We start from the raw sequence: 23,253 nt of genomic DNA, 5'->3' as shown, positions 1-23,253 counted from the left end.
AAAATGTATTTAACAGAAATATCTTTAATAGGCCTACATGCCTATCATGTCACTTTACTTATAACCATAGGCTACATGCATGGAGAAGATCGCGCATTTTGTAACATTGTAACAATGAATGGTCAGATATGCGATAGGGCAGTGAGGGTGATTCATTGTAACCATCGACTAGTAGGCCTAGCTCCGCAAAAGAAGTTTCTAGCAACTTAGAATATATGGATCTCGTTATGCATGTTCATGTTGATTCAGAGATAGACATAGACTACCGTGGGCTACTGTGCGTCAATATAACAGCATTTTATCATGTGGTGAATTAATGACTAACGTCAGTTTAACATGTCAGAACTTTTGATCGGCGTTTCAAGTGCATGCCGCGAATAAATGAACTCGACTGACTGAATCCTTTATATTTCTTGGCTAAGTGCGAAGAGATTGACACTCGAACTGTGGCGTAAATGGTTGAGGCATCTTAATCATACGTCAGCGATCGGGGTTCAAAACTTACTCTACGAACCTCCGGAACCCATTAAGACAAGAGGCATTATTTTATTAAAAAGCGCAACACACACACACACACACACACACACACACACACACACACACACACACACACACACACACACATTTTTTACATTTACATAATAGGGCTCGGGCACACGCCTTGCATTCTAGGAATATCGCCGCCATTGGTATAGCACTGAACGTAATATCCATTCATTCAGATGCACAAGACAAGAAGCAGAAATATAGTAGCGATTTATTCTTTTCCTCTTGCGATCGTGGGTTGCACTGTTACACCCCACTACACAGCAACATACTACCAAGAAGGCAAAAACTAAGTAACAGGAACACACTAAAAGGCGGGAGTAAATCCATAGTAATCCATAGTAAACTAAGGAGTGAAGCTGCCAATGTGGCTGTGCCCGCGAAGTTTTGATGTCTTGATCCCGAGCCCTAGTGTCAGGAAGTGTCTGTCGAGAGAGAGGGGGAAGGGAGGCAATCGTCCTCAATGCCTCATATAGGTAGGCTATAATGTTTGGTGAACTGGTTAGACAAGTGTGGGGGAGGGGGAATGATCGCACAAGACAATTGCTCTTCATGAAATGGGTAGTCTCACAGACGTTTGTCGATGTTTAAACGTAGCCTACTACATCACTTGCGAAATCGTGAAAAGACGTGGCGCATAGAATTATTAGGCTACTGGATTTAATATAGCAAGTCCATAGACTTTGTTCATCCTATATTAGCCTATATTAAAATGTAATGTGCTGCGGGGAAGCATTGGGGAAGTCAGTTTAAGTTGTCCTGTAACAATTTGCCTCTTATTATAATCAAGAGTATGCAGCCACTACGCACATAATAGTCTAGGTTACGGGCGGATGCGAGCAACCCCATGCAAAAGAAGGCCTTAAGTTAACGGACTGAAGGCCTGTTTACATGTCAAACATGCATTAAATCTAAGAAACGAAAAACACAAATATCATGTATTGTGTCGTAAACAGTTAATGACTTCGTGGCTGGCCACTATGCGCAACTGCATCGCGCAGTGAGCTGAAGGATAGGAGGACCGACACTTATTAACACAAAGCTTTGTAAAGCACTAACAACCACCCCTCAAAGTTCATTGTCCATAAGTCCAACCTATAAGTATAAAAATCCGACAATCCAAAACGATAACGAGATCTCCCAGAAACGAAAAACAAGTTTGTTGAGTAGCCTAGTCCTTCCAACAATCTCAGCTTTTGCGTTTGTTAGATAAAAGGCATTCTGTCCTGCTGTATTCCAATGAGAAAAAATCATCCACAAGGTAGGCTAAGGGTCACGGTAATGCAGCATGCAGGAATCTATATACGCACAAAACGAATGAATGGGTTATATCGGCCAAAACGAATGAATGGGTTGGGAGAGTCGTCTGGCTGTGTCAGCAGACTGCAGTCGGTCTCGAGGGGTTAAATAGCGCACGTACTTGAATTTTAATCTGAAGAAGACCACACGGTCGAAACGTCATTCCTTTGTGATAAAGAAAATAAAATCAAATCAAAAAAGAAGGATTTCAAGTGTGCGAACCTTTTTCCATTTTTTATGATTTAGCCTACTCTTGTTCTGCACCTTGACCGGGGATGTGCACAAACTTTTTTACTACACTTGAATTTTAAACCAACTCTTCTCTAGCCTATATCCTATAGCCATACTTTAATAATCAGTTGTTATGCTCATTTTTGTAGGCTACACCTCACCGGCAAGCACGCACGCAAATGCTGCTTTTGCACATCTACAATATTGGCCAGGCTATATAGAATAGGCTTTTAGGACTGTATTTTGCCTTCGTGCAACTTTAGTTGTGCTCAATCTAAATTGTCCAATCCAAATATTGTCAGTAAGGATAGGTCATATTACCAAATGGCGAACCTCGAAAATTATTTAGGATATAGAGCCGTGTCCATTACGCATGCAGTTATTTGTTAGGCTATTGTTTTATTTGAGTGTTTTTGTCTACCATGGCAAACATAGTTGAAACGTTCGCTCTAAACGTATGTATTTCCAATCGGCTTTCACAATCAGCTACAGCTGCGCGGCGCGGCGCGGCGCAGATGATCGCCATGAGAACTTGCAATGTCTTTACAGAACTGCTTTCACTTCCCCGAGTCGCGAACGCAACATGCACAACAACCGATATTTAGCAAACACATGTATTTCCAGCTCTCAAAACCGATGAGGTCTAATGATAGCCTAATAGTTATGACATGAATAGCCTATTAATGACCTCATGTCGGAATGGCACGTTGTTTGAAATAAAAGTTAAATAGGCCTAGGCCTACCGCCGAGTGGGGATATGTCGGAATGAACAGCGGATACCAGCTGGGTTGTAAAACATTACTGTAGTGCTATTCGTTGATCTTATCGATGCAGTCCTTGCGGCCACTTCTCCCCATCGTAGGAAACGTTCTGCTTAGTGTTGACAACACAAAGGCCTTCACGTTGTGTGGCAGTGCTTGCTTGCCCTTCGATCCATCCCAGTTGGTGGTTTTGCACCTGTCCCTGAGTTATAGTCTATATGAGTAAGCGCTTATGCTCTAACCGCATAATTAAAGAAGCACCTGCAGCAGTGCTTATGGCAAGGCTATTAACACCTGTCACTGAGCTATGGACAACCAGTTATGCTCGAAAATTATCATAATAACAGACACACCTAATTGTATGGCTCTACGTTTAAACACATCAAATAAGCAAGCATTTCCGCAGCAACGTTTGCTTTCTTTTTCTGTCGGTCCGCGGTTGCTTGGTCAATTGCGCAGCAAATTGACCATTACATTACTTATATAGCCTATTTCTTATAACGAAACGCGAAGAAAAAATACGAGGACTGACCATCTCGTTTCTCCGCGTTTCCCCCAATACCATGGCGACAAAGAGAAATAAATATGATTTGACATTTAAGCTGATTGCTGACAAATTTGCCACACAATTCGGGAGAAGCAGCGGACAGGAGCGCCACCACAAGCAAGCACTTCTAGCCCAAATTAACATGGCAACGTTGCCTATGACTAAAGTGTCTAAGTAGGCTAGTCCTACTAATATTACATTTGATTGGTAGCATGTTTGTAGCGCGCCAGTTTACCCATCCCCTACATCAAAACAGCTTAGAATCAATCAAAGAATCAGCTGTGTCGGCGTTAGGCTGTAGGCGATTTTCTATAACCATTTTCATTCATTTCAACAATGGTTCATTGAAACGTCGTTTGAATAATTTCGCCAGTCATCACCTTCATTGTTATGATTAAATGAGATTAAGGAGTCGACTATTGACGGATATGCGGTCTTCATCATTTTGAAATGCGGGATGAAACTTTCTGCCACCTGGTGGTTGTTTGGGTACATTGCCTTAGCCTCGAAAAAAATCGGCTTGACGGCCTGCGGGATCTCTTCGGGAGTCCCGCGGGAGAAGGTGCATTCTCAACCCGTACCCACTGTAGATTGTTTTCAAAATAAATGTGTGTTTTTTTTAAGTTGTCTGATCACCCAGAATGGCTCTGCTGTCTTGTCATCTGACCTCAAATCAAATCCTTTTGCCTGCATAAAGTCAAGCTTCGTTTCTGAGTACTATTAGAAAGTATGTTTTTCTAAAGATATTAATGGGATTATCTGTCATAATTACTGAATGAATTTGCTAGTGCATGGTGTACCTTTTTATGATTTTCCCTTTTCTAATAATGACTAGTTATATTTTATTTTACAACATATACAGTAGTCAATTCATTTATGTTGAGCTCTGTCATAATTCTGTGAAATGTATTGCAGATTTGTTGGCTGTAAACTCAGAGATAAATCGTGTGAGATTGTGGCTTCGGTTCTACAGTCATCAAACACCCTGATGGAGCTGGACCTGAGTCACAATAACCTGGGAAATTCTGGAGTTCAGCTCCTCTCTAAGGGACTGTCTAGTCCCCACTGTAAACTGCAGACATTAAGGTTGGTGTACTTTAAGGCCAGGCATTTTCTGATATTTTTTATTTGTTTATTTACTTCATCTTGGTTGTTGAGAAACAGAAACATTCCTTATAGGCTGATAGCAGTCAGCAAGATATGTATTGGGCAATACTGATATTAGGCCAGAAGATCGTTACATCCCCACATGTGACACAGGAGTGACACCTGGGGATCTGGTACTCTGAAGTCTGAATCCTGAGACTTGAGGAGTTACTGTGTCATTGTAAAATTCTCTCTCTCTCTCTCTCTCTTTCTCTCTCTCTCTCTCTCTCTCTCTCTGGTTTTATGTGTCTATCTGTCTCTCAGGCTCAGTAAGTGTGAAATCTCAGATGAAGGTTATGTTTGTCTGGCTTTCACTCTGATGTCAAACCCTGCCTGTGTGAAAGACCTGGATGTTAGCAACAATCGTCCTGGAGAATCAACACAGAAGCTGTTATCTGCTACACTGGAAGATCCTCACCGCAAAGTTGAAGCAATTCAGTATGTGCTCTGTATCTGAACTTACAATCCTACTCCTGCTCATACTGTATGTTCTCAAGACAGAACAGTACATTTGATTGACAAATGCCCCTTGTAATATAATTAACATGTGTAAGTCTCTTTGGATAAGCTTCTGCTAAATAAATTAAAGTGTAAATCCATGTGGTGGCCTCATCCAGGGTCAGAAAGCAAACTGAGTTGTGAATGACTTCAATCAATGTAGTGTGGGCATGGGGGCAGGCCACTGATAATCATCACAAACAAGGGGGAGAGATTTTGAGTTTGTTTCACATGCTTTGTTATTATTTTTACTGGAATGAAGATTGAATGCGAGCATCATTTTCCCTACCCAACCAATAGTTAGAAGCAAACATGGTGAGGCTGCCTTCAGTTGTTATGCTGCCCAATTATGTCATGAACTGCCTGACCATTGATATATATATATATATATATATATATATATATATATATCTACTGTATGTACCTGACCATATGACATGCTCCACCACTGTTACCAGTTTCAAATCAAATTTCAAAACTAAACTGTTTTCTGATGCTTTCTTTTAATTGGTCATACTTAGGGTTTTCCTATTTGATTTTGCATATTTATTAAATATTTAATAGTGAATGTTTTATCTATTATGTTTCTATGTTTTATTTATTTTATTTTGTGAAGTACATTGGGTGGCCTTGCTGTATGAAATGTGCTATATGAATAAATCTGCCTTGTCTTGGCTTGCCTTACCATCACCCTTATGTTTTTCTTACTCCTACATCACCTGTGTTCATTAAACAGGCTAAATCAGTGTCACCTCTCTAAAGTAAGCTGTGAAATGATGGCATCAGTGCTGCAGAGGACACCTTCCCATGTTAGAGAGCTGGACATGAGTGACAATGACCTGCAGGATGAAGGAGTGGAGCTGCTCTGTGTGGGACTAAGAGATCCACAATGCGAGCTGGAGAGACTGAGGTCAGTTACAAGGAACATGCAGTGTTATGTGGGTATAGATTGTTTTCAAAATAAATGTGTGGTTTTTTTAAGTTGTCTGATCACCCAGAATGGCTCTGCTGTCTTGTCATCTGACCTCAAATCAAATCCTTTTGCCTGCATAAAGTCAAGCTTCGTGTCTGAGTACTATTAGAAAGTATGTTTTTCTAAAGATATTAATGGGATTATCTGTCATAATTACTGAATGAATTTGCTAGTGCATGGTGTACCTTTTTATGATTTTCCCTTTTCTAATAATGACTAGTTATATTTTATTTTACAACATATACAGTAGTCAATTCATTTATGTTGAGCTCTGTCATAATTCTGTGAAATGTATTGCAGATTTGTTGGCTGTAAACTCAGAGATAAATCGTGTGAGATTGTGGCTTCGGTTCTACAGTCATCAAACACCCTGATGGAGCTGGACCTGAGTCACAATAACCTGGGAAATTCTGGAGTTCAGCTCCTCTCTAAGGGACTGTCTAGTCCCCACTGTAAACTGCAGACATTAAGGTTGGTGTACTTTAAGGCCAGGCATTTTCTGATATTTTTTATTTGTTTATTTACTTCATCTTGGTTGTTGAGAAACAGAAACATTCCTTATAGGCTGATAGCAGTCAGCAAGATATGTATTGGGCAATACTGATATTAGGCCAGAAGATCGTTACATCCCCACATGTGACACAGGAGTGACACCTGGGGATCTGGTACTCTGAAGTCTGAATCCTGAGACTTGAGGAGTTACTGTGTCATTGTAAAATTCTCTCTCTCTCTCTCTCTCTTTCTCTCTCTCTCTCTCTCTCTGGTTTTATGTGTCTATCTGTCTCTCAGGCTCAGTAAGTGTGAAATCTCAGATGAAGGTTATGTTTGTCTGGCTTTCACTCTGATGTCAAACCCTGCCTGTGTGAAAGACCTGGATGTTAGCAACAATCGTCCTGGAGAATCAACACAGAAGCTGTTATCTGCTACACTGGAAGATCCTCACCGCAAAGTTGAAGCAATTCAGTATGTGCTCTGTATCTGAACTTACAATCCTACTCCTGCTCATACTGTATGTTCTCAAGACAGAACAGTACATTTGATTGACAAATGCCCCTTGTAATATAATTAACATGTGTAAGTCTCTTTGGATAAGCTTCTGCTAAATAAATTAAAGTGTAAATCCATGTGGTGGCCTCATCCAGGGTCAGAAAGCAAACTGAGGAGTGAATGACTTCAATCAATGTACTGTGGGCATGGGGGCAGGCCACTGATAATCATCACAAACAAGAGGGAGAGATTTTGAGTTTGTTTCACATGCTTTGTTATTGCTTTTTACTGGAATGAAGATTGAATGCGAGCATCATTTTCCCTACCCAACCAATAGTTAGAAGCAAACATGGTGAGGCTGCCTTCAGTTGTTATGCTGCCCAATTATGTCATGAACTACCTGACCATATGACATATATATATATATATATATATATATATATATATATATATCTATGTACTTGACCATATGACATGCTCCACCACTGTTACCAGTTTCAAATCAAATTTCAAAACTAAACTGTTTTCTGATGCTTTCTTTTAATTGGTCATACTTAGGGTTTTCCTATTTGATTTTGCATATTTATTAAATATTTAATAGTGAATGTTTTATATATTATGTTTCTATGTTTTATTTATTTTGTTTTGTGAAGCACATTGGGTGGCCTTGCTGTATGAAATGTGCTATATGAATAAATCTGCCTTGCCTTGGCTTGCCTTTCCATCACCCTTATGTTTTTCTTACTCCTACATCATTTGTGTTCATTAAACAGGCTAAATCAGTGTCGCCTCTCTAAAGCAAACTGTGAAATGATGGCATCAGTGCTGCAGAGGACACCTTCCCATGTTAGAGAGCTGGACATGAGTGACAATGACCTGCAGGATGAAGGAGTGAAGCTGCTCTCTGTGGGACTAAGAGATCCAAAATGCAAGCTGGAGACACTGAGGTCAGTTACAAATATGCAGTGTTATGTGGGTAACTGCTCACAAAAAGTAAGGAAATTTGACGTTGGCCCATTATATCTCCCCTTTAGTAATGCCAACCAGTAAAGTGTTTCATATAATTTTTATCGTTGATTTGTCACCTTTACAATGAGGTATAGTTTGTAAGCATAGGGCAATCATGGAATGAGCAATACAGCCAAATGTCTGAGTAGTGCCAACCAAAAATGTGCCAAAATGGCCAGTAATAGGGTTCTGCTGCCAGACATCTCGTTTTGGGCTTCAAGTGCTACCAGATAAGTTTAGATACCGGGATGAGATTCTGGAGCCAGTGGCACTTCTATATCTCCAGAATATGGGACCAAATGCCATCCTCCAGGATGACAACGCTCGCCCCCATAGAGCTGGGATCATCAGAGAGTACCTCCAGAATTTGGGGAGTGGAGAGGATGGAATGGCCTGCCGTGACGTGAGTCCAGACCTCAACCCAATTGAACACTTGTGGGATCAGCTTGGGCGTGCTGTGCGTGCCAGAGTCACCAACAGAACCAGGTTGGCTGACTTAACAGATCCTTATTGAGGAATGGAATGCCATCCCACAGAATGTGGCCAGGTTGGTGATGGTGACCAGCATGAGAAGAAGGTGCCAAGCTGTTGTGGCTGCATATGGATCCTCTACACGCTACTGAGGACCCCGACACTGAGTATAAAATGAACGAATGTATGCCTAACATGTTTTGTTTTCCTCATTTCTGTGGGAGAATGCAATCGTCAATGCTTGAAGTAACAAAGGTGAATTCCAACAGCATAACAGGCCATTTTGGCACATTTTTCGTTGGCACTACTTACACGTTTGCTTGTGTTGCTCATTCCATGGGAGCCCAATGCTTACAAGCTGTACCTCATTGTAAAGGTGACTAATAAACGATGAAAATGACATAAAACACTTTAGTGATTGGTATTATTAAAGTGGAGATATAATGAGCCAAAGTCAAGTTTCCTTACTTTTTGTGAGCGGTTTAGATTGTTTTCAAAATAAATGTGTGTTTTTTTAAGTTGTCTGATCACCCAGAATGGCTCTGCTGTCTTGTCATCTGACCTCAAATCAAATCCTTTTGCCTGCATAAATTCAAGCTTTGTGTCTGAGTATTATTAGAAAGTATGTTTTTCTAAAGATATTAATGGGATTATCAGTCATAATTACTGAATGAATTTGCTAGTGCATGGTGTACCTTTTTATGATTTTCCCTTTTCTAATAATGACTAGTTATATTTTATTTTACAACATATACAGTAGTCAATTCATTTATGTTGAGCTCTGTCATAATTCTGTGAAATGTATTGCAGATTTGTTGGCTGTAAACTCAGAGATAAATCGTGTGAGATTGTGGCTTCGGTTCTACAGTCATCAAACACCCTGATGGAGCTGGGCCTGAGTCACAATAACCTGGGAAATTCTGGAGTTCAGCTCCTCTCTAAGGGACTGTCTAGTCCCCACTGTAAACTGCAGACATTAAGGTTGGTGTACTTTAAGGCCAGGCATTTTCTGATATTTTTTATTTGTTTATTTACTTCATCTTGGTTGTTGAGAAACAGAAACATTCCTTATAGGCTGATAGCAGTCAGCAAGATATGTATTGGGCAATACTGATATTAGGCCAGAAGATCGTTACATCCCCACATGTGACACAGGAGTGACACCTGGGGATCTGGTACTCTGAAGTCTGAATCCTGAGACTTGAGGAGTTACTGTGTCATTGTAAAATTCTCTCTCTCTCTCTCTCTCTTTCTCTCTCTCTCTCTCTCTGGTTTTATGTGTCTATCTGTCTCTCAGGCTCAGTAAGTGTGAAATCTCAGATGAAGGTTATGTTTGTCTGGCTTTCACTCTGATGTCAAACCCTGCCTGTGTGAAAGACCTGGATGTTAGCAACAATCGTCCTGGAGAATCAACACAGAAGCTGTTATCTGCTACACTGGAAGATCCTCACCGCAAAGTTGAAGCAATTCAGTATGTGCTCTGTATCTGAACTTACAATCCTACTCCTGCTCATACTGTATGTTCTCAAGACAGAACAGTACATTTGATTGACAAATGCCCCTTGTAATATAATTAACATGTGTAAGTCTCTTTGGATAAGCTTCTGCTAAATAAATTAAAGTGTAAATCCATGTGGTGGCCTCATCCAGGGTCAGAAAGCAAACTGAGGAGTGAATGACTTCAATCAATGTACTGTGGGCATGGGGGCAGGCCACTGATAATCATCACAAACAAGAGGGAGAGATTTTGAGTTTGTTTCACATGCTTTGTTATTGCTTTTTACTGGAATGAAGATTGAATGCGAGCATCATTTTCCCTACCCAACCAATAGTTAGAAGCAAACATGGTGAGGCTGCCTTCAGTTGTTATGCTGCCCAATTATGTCATGAACTACCTGACCATATGACATATATATATCTATGTACTTGACCATATGACATGCTCCACCACTGTTACCAGTTTCAAATCAAATCTAAACTGTTTTCTGATGCTTTCTTTTAATTGGTCATACTTAGGGTTTTCCTATTTGATTTTGCATATTTATTAAATATTTAATAGTGAATGTTTTATCTATTATGTTTCTATGTTTTATTTATTTTGTTTTGTGAAGCACATTGGGTGGCCTTGCTGTATGAAATGTGCTATATGAATAAATCTGCCTTGCCTTGGCTTGCCTTACCATCACCCTTATGTTTTTCTTACTCCTACATGACCTGTGTTCATTAAACAGGCTAAATCAGTGCCGTCTCTCTAAAGTAAGCTGTGAAATGATGGCATCAGTGCTGCAGAGGACACCTTCCCATGTTAGAGAGCTGGACATGAGTGACAATGACCTGCAGGATGAAGGAGTGGAGCTGCTCTGTGCAGGACTAAGAGATCCACAGTGCAAGCTGGAGACACTGAGGTGAGTTGATGAATGTAATGTACAGTAATATAGTATGTTCCCCCCATTGTGCATGAAGAAATGACATGACATGTAAATATGATTGTGTACTGCTGAGACATGTAGGTTTGCAAGTCCATGTTTCTTACAATATTGTTAGTCTTTTACTGTACCAAATGTATTGCTGTGTCTGCAAATCTAAATCCAAAATCAAGTAAAGCTCCACACCTGCTAGATAGTGAGAAATTATAGTGATTTACACTTCTAGAATTCTTTGCCTATTTTACAACATTAACCTTTATAGGGTCTTCGTTTTTTGGTTACACAGGGGGTCCTGCTGGGTCTGGTAGACCCATGGCATTTTGGGGTCTTTAATTCAACATATTGAAACCTTTTTTTGTTAAAATACTCAGCAGATGTTTACTTCAACCCATTTGCAAGTCATATACCCAGGTAAAAAAAAAAACTATTGAAAATATACTTTTTCAGAGTGTAATAAGTACAGTGTGTACTTTTTTCGTCAAATCCAAGTATATTTAAGTATATTAAAGTATGTATTAAGTTCATCGTAATACAAACTTAACTATACTTCAAGTGTATAGGGTATGCTAAATTGGAACAACTATTTTCAAACTTCAAGTGCACTGAAGTACACTAATTAAAATGAGCAATTAAGCATACTTACAGTACAATTACATTGTATGACCATTCTAATAGAAATACACTTACAAAATAATTGGAGCTGAACTTACAGTTGAGTTTAAGTACATTTTGTACATACTGTTATCATACTAATTATTACTATAAAGTATGTTAATTTAGTATGCCTCTTCAATATTTCAAGTGATCTACAAATGCACTTCCGTACTATATTTAGTGCATTTAAAGTGTCCCACTATGACAATGATAACATATTTCAAGTGAAGTTCAATTACAAGCTAAACATCATAGACACATACTTTCAGTGCAATATTATTATATTTTATTGTAGAAAAGAACTGTCTTTGAAGTATATTTTATCTGTACTTTAATTCCCATATTGTTATACTTTGGCATAAATGTCGATATTATACTGTTAGTGTATTACATTACAATTAATTTCAAGTGCATTACAATAGATTACAAATCTCATTTTATTACAATAAAATTACAAAAATACATAATTCAAGCAAAGGATATATAATGCTACTAACACAATAACAGGAACATAACTACACATCACCATTCACATTTATTGAATATTACAACACGCAAATGCAGCAAAGTCCCTGAATTTGCATGAATTGGTGAACGTGCAAGATCACAAAATCATGGAGGGCCTGCACAATGCTAATGAGGGATCGGTTCAAGGTCCTTCAGTCATAATACCATGTCTTCACTGCAAGTGTCACTGCTAGTGCATGGTGAGTCGCTTTGGCTGGAGGAAATAGATGCATCTGCCATGTTGTTTATGACCGCTTTCAGTGATGACACCAGTCCTGGCAGCTCTAAAACAAGGATGCAATATAAAAAGGGTCAGTATCACATTATGATACAAAGAATAAGTATCACATTGTGTCAGAGAATAGAACATATACAGCGAGGATAAGTATTTGAACCCATGCTAAAGTTGACTAAAAAATGAGGAAATATCCAACCTTTAAGGACACCAATTGTCTTTGTGAATGAAATGTATAGTAAATAAATAAATGTTCTTCCTTAAAATACAGGGGTCCTAAGTATTTGCACCCATATGTTAAATTCCCATAGAGGCAGGAAGATTTCTATCTTTAAAATCCACTTATTTCATGGATCCAGTATACTAGGCATCCTGATAAAGTATCCTCAGCCTTCGGAATTAAAATAGCCCCACATCACATACCCTTCACCATACCTAGAGACTGGTATGATGTTTTTTTTTCAGTTAGCCTAAAACCAGCTAATAACTGAAAAAAACCCACCATGCCAATCTCTAGGTATGGTGAAGGGTATGTGATGATGAGGAGCTATTTTAATTTCGTACGTCATGGTTGAGGTCAGGACTGTGTGCAGGCTAGTCAAGTTCATACACACCAAACTATATCATTCACGTCTTTATGGACCTTGCTTTGCACACTGATGCACAGTCATGTTGGAACAGTAAGAGATTTTGGACAATTCCATGCTCCAAACTTTGTGGGAACAGTTTTGGGAATTGCCCCTTTCTGTTCCAACATGACTGTGCACCAGTGCACAACGCTAGGTCCGCAAAGACATGGATGACAGAGTTTAGTGTTGACTGGCCTGCACAGTCCTGACCTCAACCCAATAGAACACCTTTGGAATGAATTAGAGCAGAGACTGAGAGCCTCCTCATCCAACATCAATGTACAACCTCACAAATGTGCTTCTGGATGAATGGTCAAAAATGCTATAGCTGCAAAGGGTGGACCAACATCATATTAAACTCTATGAATTAAGAATGGGATGTCTATTGACATCACTATACTTTTGGCAATATAGTGTACGCCGATGCAAGCTCTGTAGTGCTTCTTCAATGAAAAATACTGTCCGTCTCCACGACTTCTTTGATGCATTTTCATGCAGAAAGAGAGTCTGAGGTCCATTTTCACCGAAGTTACACTGTTCTTTGGGATATTAATTTACACTTACCAGGTATTCCTTTGAGTTTCTCAGGGCCTTCAAGTACACAACAAGTGCTTGCAGGTGGCAAACTCTCAACGAGCCAATGATAGGATTCTGCAAAACAGGGAAATATAACAGAACACTACTTTACTTACACTTACAAATTAAGCATCTTAATGTTTACTATGCCTTTACCGTGCAATCCCCCAATGTTAACTTGGAGATTTGGGTATTGGGATGCAGTGCCTGTTTACTGCTCCATGGATAGAGGAGTTTCAAAAGACTCTCAATACATTGGAAATGCATTATAAGATGTATGTAATGCTCATGACTTAGAGAGAGGTGGGGCATGTGACAATGTATGTTTAATCACATGTAGAGGTTCATATAATGCATTTCCAATGTATTGAGAGATTTTTTGGAACACATTGATCTTCAATGCAAATCTATTCATGGGGTAGAAACAGGTAGTGCATCCCAAAAATGTCAATGTTAACATTCAAATTCGTCATGTCAGCATGGTCAAAAATGTTTCATTGACAGGTGCATGTTACGGCCCTGTAGCTCATGGCCTAATATTGGTTTTCAAAGTGGGAGGCACAAAACAACTTCTCACTAACCCGATCAATGGCAGCCATGATCTCCTTAATCTTATGTCCTGTTTCTCCTCCCTTCCTATGGCACTCAGCAGACAGCCTGGAACTTGGACTTCAGTTGCACAATGCGTGTGAAATTCTGCACATCTTGAACCATACGAGGGTAGAGGAGACAGAAAGAATGTACAAAACAACCCAGCATTTGTAGAAAGAATTACAACTAGAAATGCAATTCCAAGGAATTACCAGTGCATGAAAATGCAAAAATAGATAGATAATGTAGATATGGTTACTAAGGTGTAGCTAGGGTAAACATGGTGGTTGCATAGTTTACAGAGAGTTGATAGTGTGAAGGTAGACAGTTTAAAGATGAAACATTCCAGCTCTAACTTAACTAATGATTTCTATTCATGTTAAAATGTTGATTAGCTAACTTAGGTAATGATTTCTAGCAGTTACGCTAAAAATGTTAATTATGCTAGCAATGCTAACTTTATTAACAATGCTAACCAGGTTGATTAGCTAACTTAACCGATGATTTCTAGCAGTAATGCTAAAAATGCTAACTATGCTAACAATGCTAGATTTGCTAACAATGCTAACCAGGCTGATTAGCTAACTTGCTAGTGAGGACTTTTATTTTGAAACATTTGTTGCTAGGGTATCCATGGTGGCCACTATCAAGAAACAAGAAGTTACTGCATTATAATCATGTTGGTTGCTATGGAAACGGTCAAAACACTTAATTTTAATGGTTGCTATGTTGGTTGCTAGGTACATGGAGGTTTCATGTAGTTGACTGGAGGCATAGTGGATGATAACTGACAGTTGGAATGGTTGAACAGTTAAATAGTTGAGTAGTTACAATGGTTAAATGATTTAATAGTGTATTATTGCAGTGAGGACCTTTATTTTGAAACAGTTGTTGACAGAGGAAGTAGTGAAACAGGATCTGTAGTCTTAATGAGATTGTATGCTTAAAGCCTGAGACAGAAGGTGCCTCTCATATAGCGTTTACGCGTCCTCTCTCGCTCCTCGATCCTCACTGATCTACATAAAGAATGATGGAGCGGCAACAATGGGATAGTCTAGCCCTTCTTCTATCTTTCTTTATGTAGATCATTGAGGATCGAGGAGCGAGGGAGGACATATAAACGCTGCTTGAGAGGCACCCACAGTAAATACTTTAGAAGTTGTATGTAGATAGTCTAATTAATGTTGATAGACAGAATGTTTCATGGATGTTGATAGGCAGATTGTTTAATAGATATTGATTGACAGTTTAATGGGTGGATGAGTGAATGGTCTGAAGAAGATGAATGGATAGAAGGTTGGATGGAATGTGCCTTATATTCTTGTTAAGAGAGACACTGATACAGCTCTCTGAGAGTAGTTGATACAGGTGTAATCAATTTAACTGGCTAGTCTTAAGAGAACCAGAGTGTGCTTAAAGCCTGAGACAGAGTAAATCATTTAAAAGTTGAATGTAGATAGTCTAATTAATGTTGATAGACAGAGAGTTTAATGGATGTTGATAGGCAGATTGTTTAATAGATGTTGATAGACAGTTTAATGGGTGGATGAGTGAATGGTCTGAAGAAGATGAATGGATAGAAAGTTGGATTGAATGTGCCTTATATTCTATAGAGTGGAGAGACACAGCTCTCTACTGAGAGTAGTGGATACAGATACAGGTGTAATCAATTTAACTGGCTAGTCTTAAGAGAGCCAGAGTGTAAGCCTGAGACAGAGTAGATTGTTTAAAAGTTGAATGTAGATCGTCTAATTGATGTTGATAGGCAGACTGTTTAGAATGGGTGGATGAGTGAATGGTTTGAAGAAGATGAATGGATAGAAAGTTGGATGGAATTAGGAAGACTTATGTTGATACAGTTGATACAGGGGAACAGAAAATGTAGTCTCAAGAGCCTGAGAGAAAGAGGGAGCTGCTGCACCTGGACTGGCCACCTGGCGTAAGATTCTAATTGCTGCCGTGATGTCATAATGAGCAATGTTAAGTCTATGGGGGAAATTGTAATAGTTTTTAACTAATAGTTTAAAAAGTATAAAAGTTACAAAGTTGAAAAATACTTTGCCCACATCGCGTAAGTAAGACCTACGGGACAAAAGTTGAATGGAGTTTCTACGTTAAGCGGTTGAAGCTGAATTGCGTGCGTTAGAAGAAGAATAATAAGAAGATGAAGTTTAAGAATAGGAAGAACAGTACAGTGCATTTTCATGCACTGTAATTAGCATACAGAAAACATTGATCTAAGTATGATATTTGCTTCAGTGACTATGAAGAGCATCCCATGCTTATAATAAACAGGGACAATGAGAATATGCACATAGGTATGGGTGTCTACCGCAAAAGTAACAATGAGCTAACCTGTAATGCTCCTGTAAGAGAGACCTCAATGACGCTGATGTCATGCACTCTGCACTGCCACGTCTGTGGAGAAAGTATATCAAACTCAACAAATTTACAACATGTAAAACTATAATAATATCAGATTACTGAAACCTTTTAGAATTTGAATTAAAAGTTGGGAAGAAAACATTTGATTACATTGAGGCTTCTTTGTGATTAACAAATCACTCAAACATTTAGAGTAGGCAGCCTCTACCATGATCATGAAAAACTTGCTTGCTTTACTCGTTTAATATAGAGGTCGAATGAGAGCCAGTAGCCTACAATAATGCTGATCACATCATACAAAAATAATGGCAAGTCTAATGTTTGTGTAACTTGTCCTTCAAAGATAGTCTGCACGTGATTAACGTTACAGAGAGACTAGGCAAGATGGTGTAGTTTACTACACAAACATTTAAATAATTCAAATGTTTCTGGACGAACTTTAGTGTCTGTAACAATGCAAATTGTTCATGACACACAAGGACAATTTGGTAACACAGACTGGCCTGCACCTACGTTTTAACATTAAACTTTTACTAATTAACTATTAGTATTCTAAAGGCCCATTCATGCTCAACGTGTGGCAATTTACGTCCGTATTTTGTACGGACGTTCTATCCGGCGGTGTCTTCATACCTCCGTCCGTATTTTACGTGTGAATGCATAGCGCCCCCACTTTTTCGTGTGGTAGTGCTCGGTATTGCAACGTTTCATCCGTTTCATCCGTAATCATAAGCCCCTCAATTTTGTGTCAAAGTACGGACGAAATCAACGGAATGAACGTTTGAAACACTCCACACGTATCCGTATCCGTGTTTTACGTTGAGCATGAATGGGGCTTAAGCCTACACATAAACATAGGCTGGGTTTGTGCGGGGCTAGCGGCTATCTTATGTTAGCCGTTAACTGCTAGCATGAAACAGTAAACACATTAAGTCGTCCTGACCTGGTCACATCCATGAACATTCAATTGTGTTTTATGAAACAATCCCATCAAGGCATAACCACCTCTATTTTCGGCAGGGAGTGAAACTGGGAAACATGATACAATTCTAACGTTAGCCTGAGATGATTAGCTGCTAGCTACTTAGCCGCCCACATGAGATTCAGCAGATCTCATGTGGGCGGCTAAGTAGCTAGCAGCTAATCATCTCAGGCTAACGTTAGCATTGTATCATGTTTCCCAGCTTTGTTGTCATGCTAAACTCCCTAAAATAACCCCGAACTCAAAATAAGAACACTGTGTGAATAGCAAATACATACCTTACAATCCACGAGTCAGGAGAAGAGGCAGATCTGCTACAGCCAGATATCCTTGTTGTGCGTTTTGAAATAATGCTTCTACGGCGACCATAGAGTGACATATTTCCTCCAAACACTAATGCATTTCGCATAACTGACTTTATTTCACCTAGAAACAGTGATGTATACCCAGATAGCAAAACCACTCTGGCGTGGACCTGGCCCACACCTATCATGCGATCCGGCCCGGATCCGTCTCACGGACACGGTCCAGCGTCCAAACGCACAGCGGGCCGATAGTGGTCAGGATTCGTTTTATGGCTCTGCACCGGAGATGGGTCGGCGCTGGCCCATTCCCGTACCAAAACAGCAAAACTACACTGGGGTGGATCTGGCCCACACCTACCGTTCTATCCGCATCTGATCCGTTTAACGGACACGGCCCAGCGCCCAAACGCACATCGGCCACGAAGTGGTCAGGATCCGTTGCACGGCTCTGAACTGGAACTGGAACAGCGTTGGCCCAGTCCCGTATAGATGCGGCATTGAACCGCGTACCGGATCGATGCCAGCTATGCCTTATTTTCGGCATTTATAGTTAGGCTACATGATGTTTAGTCTATGATGTGTTTGGGCTACCTTATATTTAATTACCCTACAGTCAGAAGCAACAATCATAGGCCTACATCCGCATAAAGTAGCCTACATTTAACAATCTAACATTCTCGCTTGGTGTCTTTAAAACAAGGCTAAGAAAATTACCCAGCGACTAACATAGTCCAATACCCCAATAACCCTAATCAGAATCGAAGAAAATGTTTACTTTTTTTTTCAAAAAAACTTTATTCAAAACATAATGATCATCAATGAATCTAGCTTGCTCCTTCACACTGGCGTTTGCGACGTCCCCCCTTCTCGGTCATGCGCCAGCACATTGGTGAATGTCGGTATCCGTTGCCTGGGCTGTCACTGGACACTTGCGTACCGCTCCTATGGAAAAAGAAAATACGTTATATTAGTGTGCTACTAAATTATATGGGCAGGCTCGCACTGATGCACCTGCCGCTGCTCGGGTGGAAGGAGTTTTCCTTGTAGACAATGCATGCAACTTTACCAAACTGTAGCCGTTTTCAGACAGACGTGTATTTCCACAATGTCCACGGTGTGTACGGTAGGGTTGTCTTTGCTGTGATGTCTGAATTCATATATCCGTATACTATCTACTTTCCTGTAGCTGACCTGGTAATTTCGCCGTAATGTTGCCGCCACAACTGTCCTGTGAACCCAGTCACGGAAACATTCAAAGGCTAGTGAAAACGACTCTCTTCCGCGGTCAGGCATTAACGGCGCGGCCGCATTTGACAGAAATTGACAGAACTTCTAAAGAAGACGTGAACAACAGGTGGCCGTATACATTCCGCATATCATGTCTGAATGGCCCGATTTCTCTCGCTCTCTCTCTCTCTCTCGTGCACACTCAATGGACACCAGCCCCTAGACAAGCACATGCAATCCAGATAAAACATTCACATCGTGAAAACAATGATGCATAGAAGACGACTAGCTGAATTAGCGTATTATAAAATCCGGTTAGCAAGCGGCGCACATTTGATTAAAACTCTTGCATTCAAGTTGACTGATCATCTCAATACCAATGTTTTCAACTCAAAAGACTCAAAAGCGCCTCTCTCAAGGACACAAGTATTACTCTACTTTTAAACTTAAACACACATGGGGAAACTGAACAGTCCAACCAGTAGACTATGACAAAGCTAGCCAACTATGTTACTTTGTTTACAATATTTTGAGGCTTCAATCAGACAGCTGAATTAAAGAGGTGGAGTTGTAATGTGAATATAATCTGCATGAAGTGTGCGGTCATGAATATCAGACATTTCAGCATGTAGAATAAAGAATTGTATATACATATAGGCTATATATATTTTATGTTGAATCTCAATTCATCCTTACCTAGAGACAGCAGTTGCAGAGGCCTGTAGTTATTTCTCTTCTGAAATAAAAAAAATATGTGCATTCCATTAGCTTTTGAGGCATAAGGTGGATTTTTATTACAGCAGACAAAGGGATTCATGTATGTTGACATGTACCTTCAATTCATCCTGAACTGGTAACACCACTTACAAAGGCATATCATATGGTTATTTGTATTATTCATGTGTGGACCAAAAGTCAAATAGATCAAATGCAAAACTGTATAGCCTACTTTGTGTGGGTGGCAGGACAGGATGAGCTAGGGTAGACCCCCCAAACCAGACTGGAGCCACTTGTGACTTGTGACAATGACCTGTAACACAGATACATGAATATGCATTACTTTCATCATCAGAAAGAAATAGCCAAATATTTATCAATACCATTATTACACCCCATTAGAAAATAGCATTATTTTGGGATCCAGAGAATATTTTCATTTTAGCTTCCCTTCCCATATATTCTAAACATTGAAAACAGTCTGGTCTATGACAAGGCAAAGCGAATATATGCATCAAGTCAACTACTGCCTCTTCTATATTGCCCCTTTTCAGTCAAATCTTAATCCAAGAAACTTTCAACATCATTAAATGAACTTGTAGACGGCAGTATTTCTGCAAAAAACAAATGGCTTCGGGATTTGTGCCCTTACACTTTATAAAAGTTAGGGAGGAATCTCTACTATTCAGTCTAAAAAGTCACTTGGAAACAAGACTTTTTAGATTGAATAGTAGGCCAGTTAGCGGGTTTCTCACTAGCGTGTACAAAATATAAGGGCACGAATCCCGAAGCTTTGATCCTTACCTGGAAAAAGCAGTTACAGAGGCCTGTAGTTATTTCTCTTCTGAAATAAAAAAAAAATAAATATGTACATTTCATTAGAGAGCTTTTGAGGTATAAGGTGGGTTTTTATTTCAGCAGACAAAGGCAGTCATGTATTTTGACATGTGCCTTCAATTCATCCTGAACTGGTAACACCACTTACAAAGGCATATGGTTATTTGTGTTATTAATGTGTGGACCGAAAGTCAAATAGATCAAATGTAAAACTGTATAGCTTACTTTACTTGGGTGGCAGGACAGGATGAGCAAGGGTAGACCCCCAAACCAGACTGGAGCCACTTGTGAATGACCTGTAATACAGATACATAAATATGCATTACTTTCATAATCAGAAAGAAATAGCCAAATATTTATCAATACCAATATTAGACCCCATTCTAAACATTGAAAACAGTCTGGTCTGTGACAAGGCAAAGCAAGGATATACATCAAGTCAACTAACTGCCTCTTCTAAAATGTCCCTTTTCAGTCAAATCTTACTCCAAGAAACTTTCAACATCATTAAATGAACTTGTAGACAGCAGTATTTCTGCATTAAACAAATGGCTTCGGGATTTGTGCCCTTACACTTTATAAAAGTTAGGGAGGAATCTCTACTATTCAGTCTAAAGAGTCACTTGGAAACAAGACTTTTTAGATTGAATAGTAGGCCCGTTAGCCGGTTTCTCACTAATGTGTACAAAATATAAGGGCACGAATCCCGAAGCTTTGATCCTTACCTGGAAACAGCAGTTGCAGAGGCCTGTGGTTATTTCTCTTCTGAAAAAAAAAAAATATATATGTTCATTTCTTTAGAGAGCTTTTGAGGTATTAGGTGGATTTTTATTTCAGCAGACAAAGGCAGTCATGTATTTTGACATGTACCTTCAATTCATCCTGAACTGGTAACACCACTTACAAAGGCATATGGTTATTTGTGTTATTAATGTCTGGACCAAAAGTCAAATAGATCAAATGTAAAACTGTATAGCTTACTTTACTTGGGTGGCAGGCCAGGATGAGCAAGGGTAGACCCCCAAACCAGACTTGTGAATGACCTGTAATACAGATACATAAATGCATTACTCTCATCATCAGAAAGAAATAGCCAAATATTTATCAATACTTAATACTACACCCCATTCTAAACATTGAAAACAGTCTGGTCTGTGACAAGGCAAAGCAAGGATATACATCAAGTCAACTACTGCCTCTTCTATAATTGTCCCTTTTCAGTCAAATCTTACTCCAAGAAACTTTCAACATCATTAAATGAACTCGTAGACGGCAGTATTTCTACATAAAACAAATGGCTTCGGAATTTGTGCCCTTACTTAATAAAAGTTAGGGAGGAATCTCTACTATTTAGATTGAATAGTAGGCCAGTTAGTTGGTTTCTCACTAACGTGTACAAAATATAAGGGCATGAATCCCGAAGCTGTTTTGTTCCTGCCTTCTAAAAGTGTCAACAATGTCTGAGCATGAGGGTGACAGGGCGCATAGCTTCTGCCTAATTAGTTTACGTTTTGGAACCAGCCGCTAACGTCGTTCATAATTTAAAATCAGCATTTCAAATCAGGACAGGGAAACAATGTGAAATCAGCCTCCCTCCCAGAATGAAATGAGGTTTAAACACATACGAAATAGCCTAAGTTTTCTCTCGGGAGAAAAGACTCCCGAGTCCAACATCTAAGCTTTCATAACGTTAACAAAAAACTATTATGTTTGTGTAACAACTTTAAGTTATCGTTGGCCAACAAGCTAGCAGCTAGCCTGCTAATGCTAGCTCACGCAAGGCAACTTTTGTTGTTCACGGGCAAACACATAAGGTTACCGTCAAATCAAGTTGCGCTCATTTTAAATTCAGTATTGAGTTAATTATACATTTTTTAAAAAGTTCATAAAGTTGGACAGGACTAAGTGAGCTAAATTAGCTTGCGCAAGCTACACGTTAGCAGCTAGCTGGTATGTAAATGTGAGCTACCATCAGCCGGCCATTATAGCACATTTTCGGATCGATCAGCAAACAAAGCTAGATAAGTAGGTAACTTGTGTTATGGAAGTACGTTTTCACTGGATAGACTAGGTAATTGCATAAATAAAGCATATAGCAGCTAGGAGCATACTTACAGTGAGCCTTCAGACGCCACCGTTTTGTCTCACACTCGGCAGCACTCCATCAGCGAGAAAACTGATGAAATAAACCGTTAGGGCGCGTTCGGTGTATGCATCCGTACAGGGTCCGTCGCGGACCCGGTGAATGAAGGCGCGCTGGCGAGGCGGATCGGGTCCGGTGCCCGTAGCCAAAACGGAGGTAGACTGTCAGGCGGATGTGGCCTTATATGGACCTTATATGCTGTATATATTTTTAAGAATGTGTTATATTTGTAAAGCAGTTGTCTAGTTGTCAATAGTCCAGGTAGGCGTGCGATCAGCAAGCAGGTGGCCTTTTCATGGAAAATTGCTGCCCAAACAAACCAACAACAACAACAATGACAACAACAACAATAAAAACTTTACTTGCACCCCCCAAAAATGTTAGCTGGATATGATTTTGAAATCATATCTAGGGTGATTTTTTACCAGAATATCTGGAAATAAGCGAGGATCAGTTATAAGTTTTGTTGTAAGCTATTTGGCTGTGATTGGCCTCGTTGAATAGTTTGTAGGTGGTCTAGGTCCGTATTACAGATGTGGGCCACATCAGTGAACTGTCTTTGAGGAAGCTTT

At 39.6% G+C, this 23,253-nt stretch overlaps 1 protein-coding gene and 1 long non-coding RNA gene across 2 annotated transcripts in view; one reads left to right on the top strand and one right to left on the bottom strand.

The window, feature by feature from the left end:
* The window catches only part of LOC134088012 (protein NLRC5-like), a 116,538-nt gene that overhangs the window by 23,375 nt on the left and 69,910 nt on the right, over positions 1-23,253 (top strand). The window contains exons 13-21 of the mRNA XM_062541900.1: positions 4,300-4,470; positions 4,795-4,968; positions 5,765-5,938; positions 6,302-6,472; positions 6,791-6,964; positions 7,762-7,935; positions 9,278-9,448; positions 9,765-9,938; positions 10,699-10,872. Coding sequence (XP_062397884.1) covers positions 4,300-4,470; positions 4,795-4,968; positions 5,765-5,938; positions 6,302-6,472; positions 6,791-6,964; positions 7,762-7,935; positions 9,278-9,448; positions 9,765-9,938; positions 10,699-10,872 — 1,557 coding nt within the window. The remainder of the gene's footprint in view (positions 1-4,299; positions 4,471-4,794; positions 4,969-5,764; positions 5,939-6,301; positions 6,473-6,790; positions 6,965-7,761; positions 7,936-9,277; positions 9,449-9,764; positions 9,939-10,698; positions 10,873-23,253) is intronic.
* Positions 11,824-17,796, bottom strand: LOC134072756 (uncharacterized). The gene is made up of 5 exons (XR_009937203.1): positions 17,731-17,796; positions 16,441-16,503; positions 14,076-14,198; positions 13,483-13,569; positions 11,824-12,338 (listed from the first exon to the last, which is right to left on the bottom strand). It is a non-coding gene; the product is annotated as an uncharacterized LOC134072756 (long non-coding RNA).

This window comes from Sardina pilchardus, chromosome 1 (assembly GCF_963854185.1).
Source record: "Sardina pilchardus chromosome 1, fSarPil1.1, whole genome shotgun sequence".
NCBI lineage: Eukaryota > Metazoa > Chordata > Actinopteri > Clupeiformes > Clupeidae > Sardina > Sardina pilchardus.
This window is presented reverse-complemented; position numbering and strand designations above follow the sequence as displayed.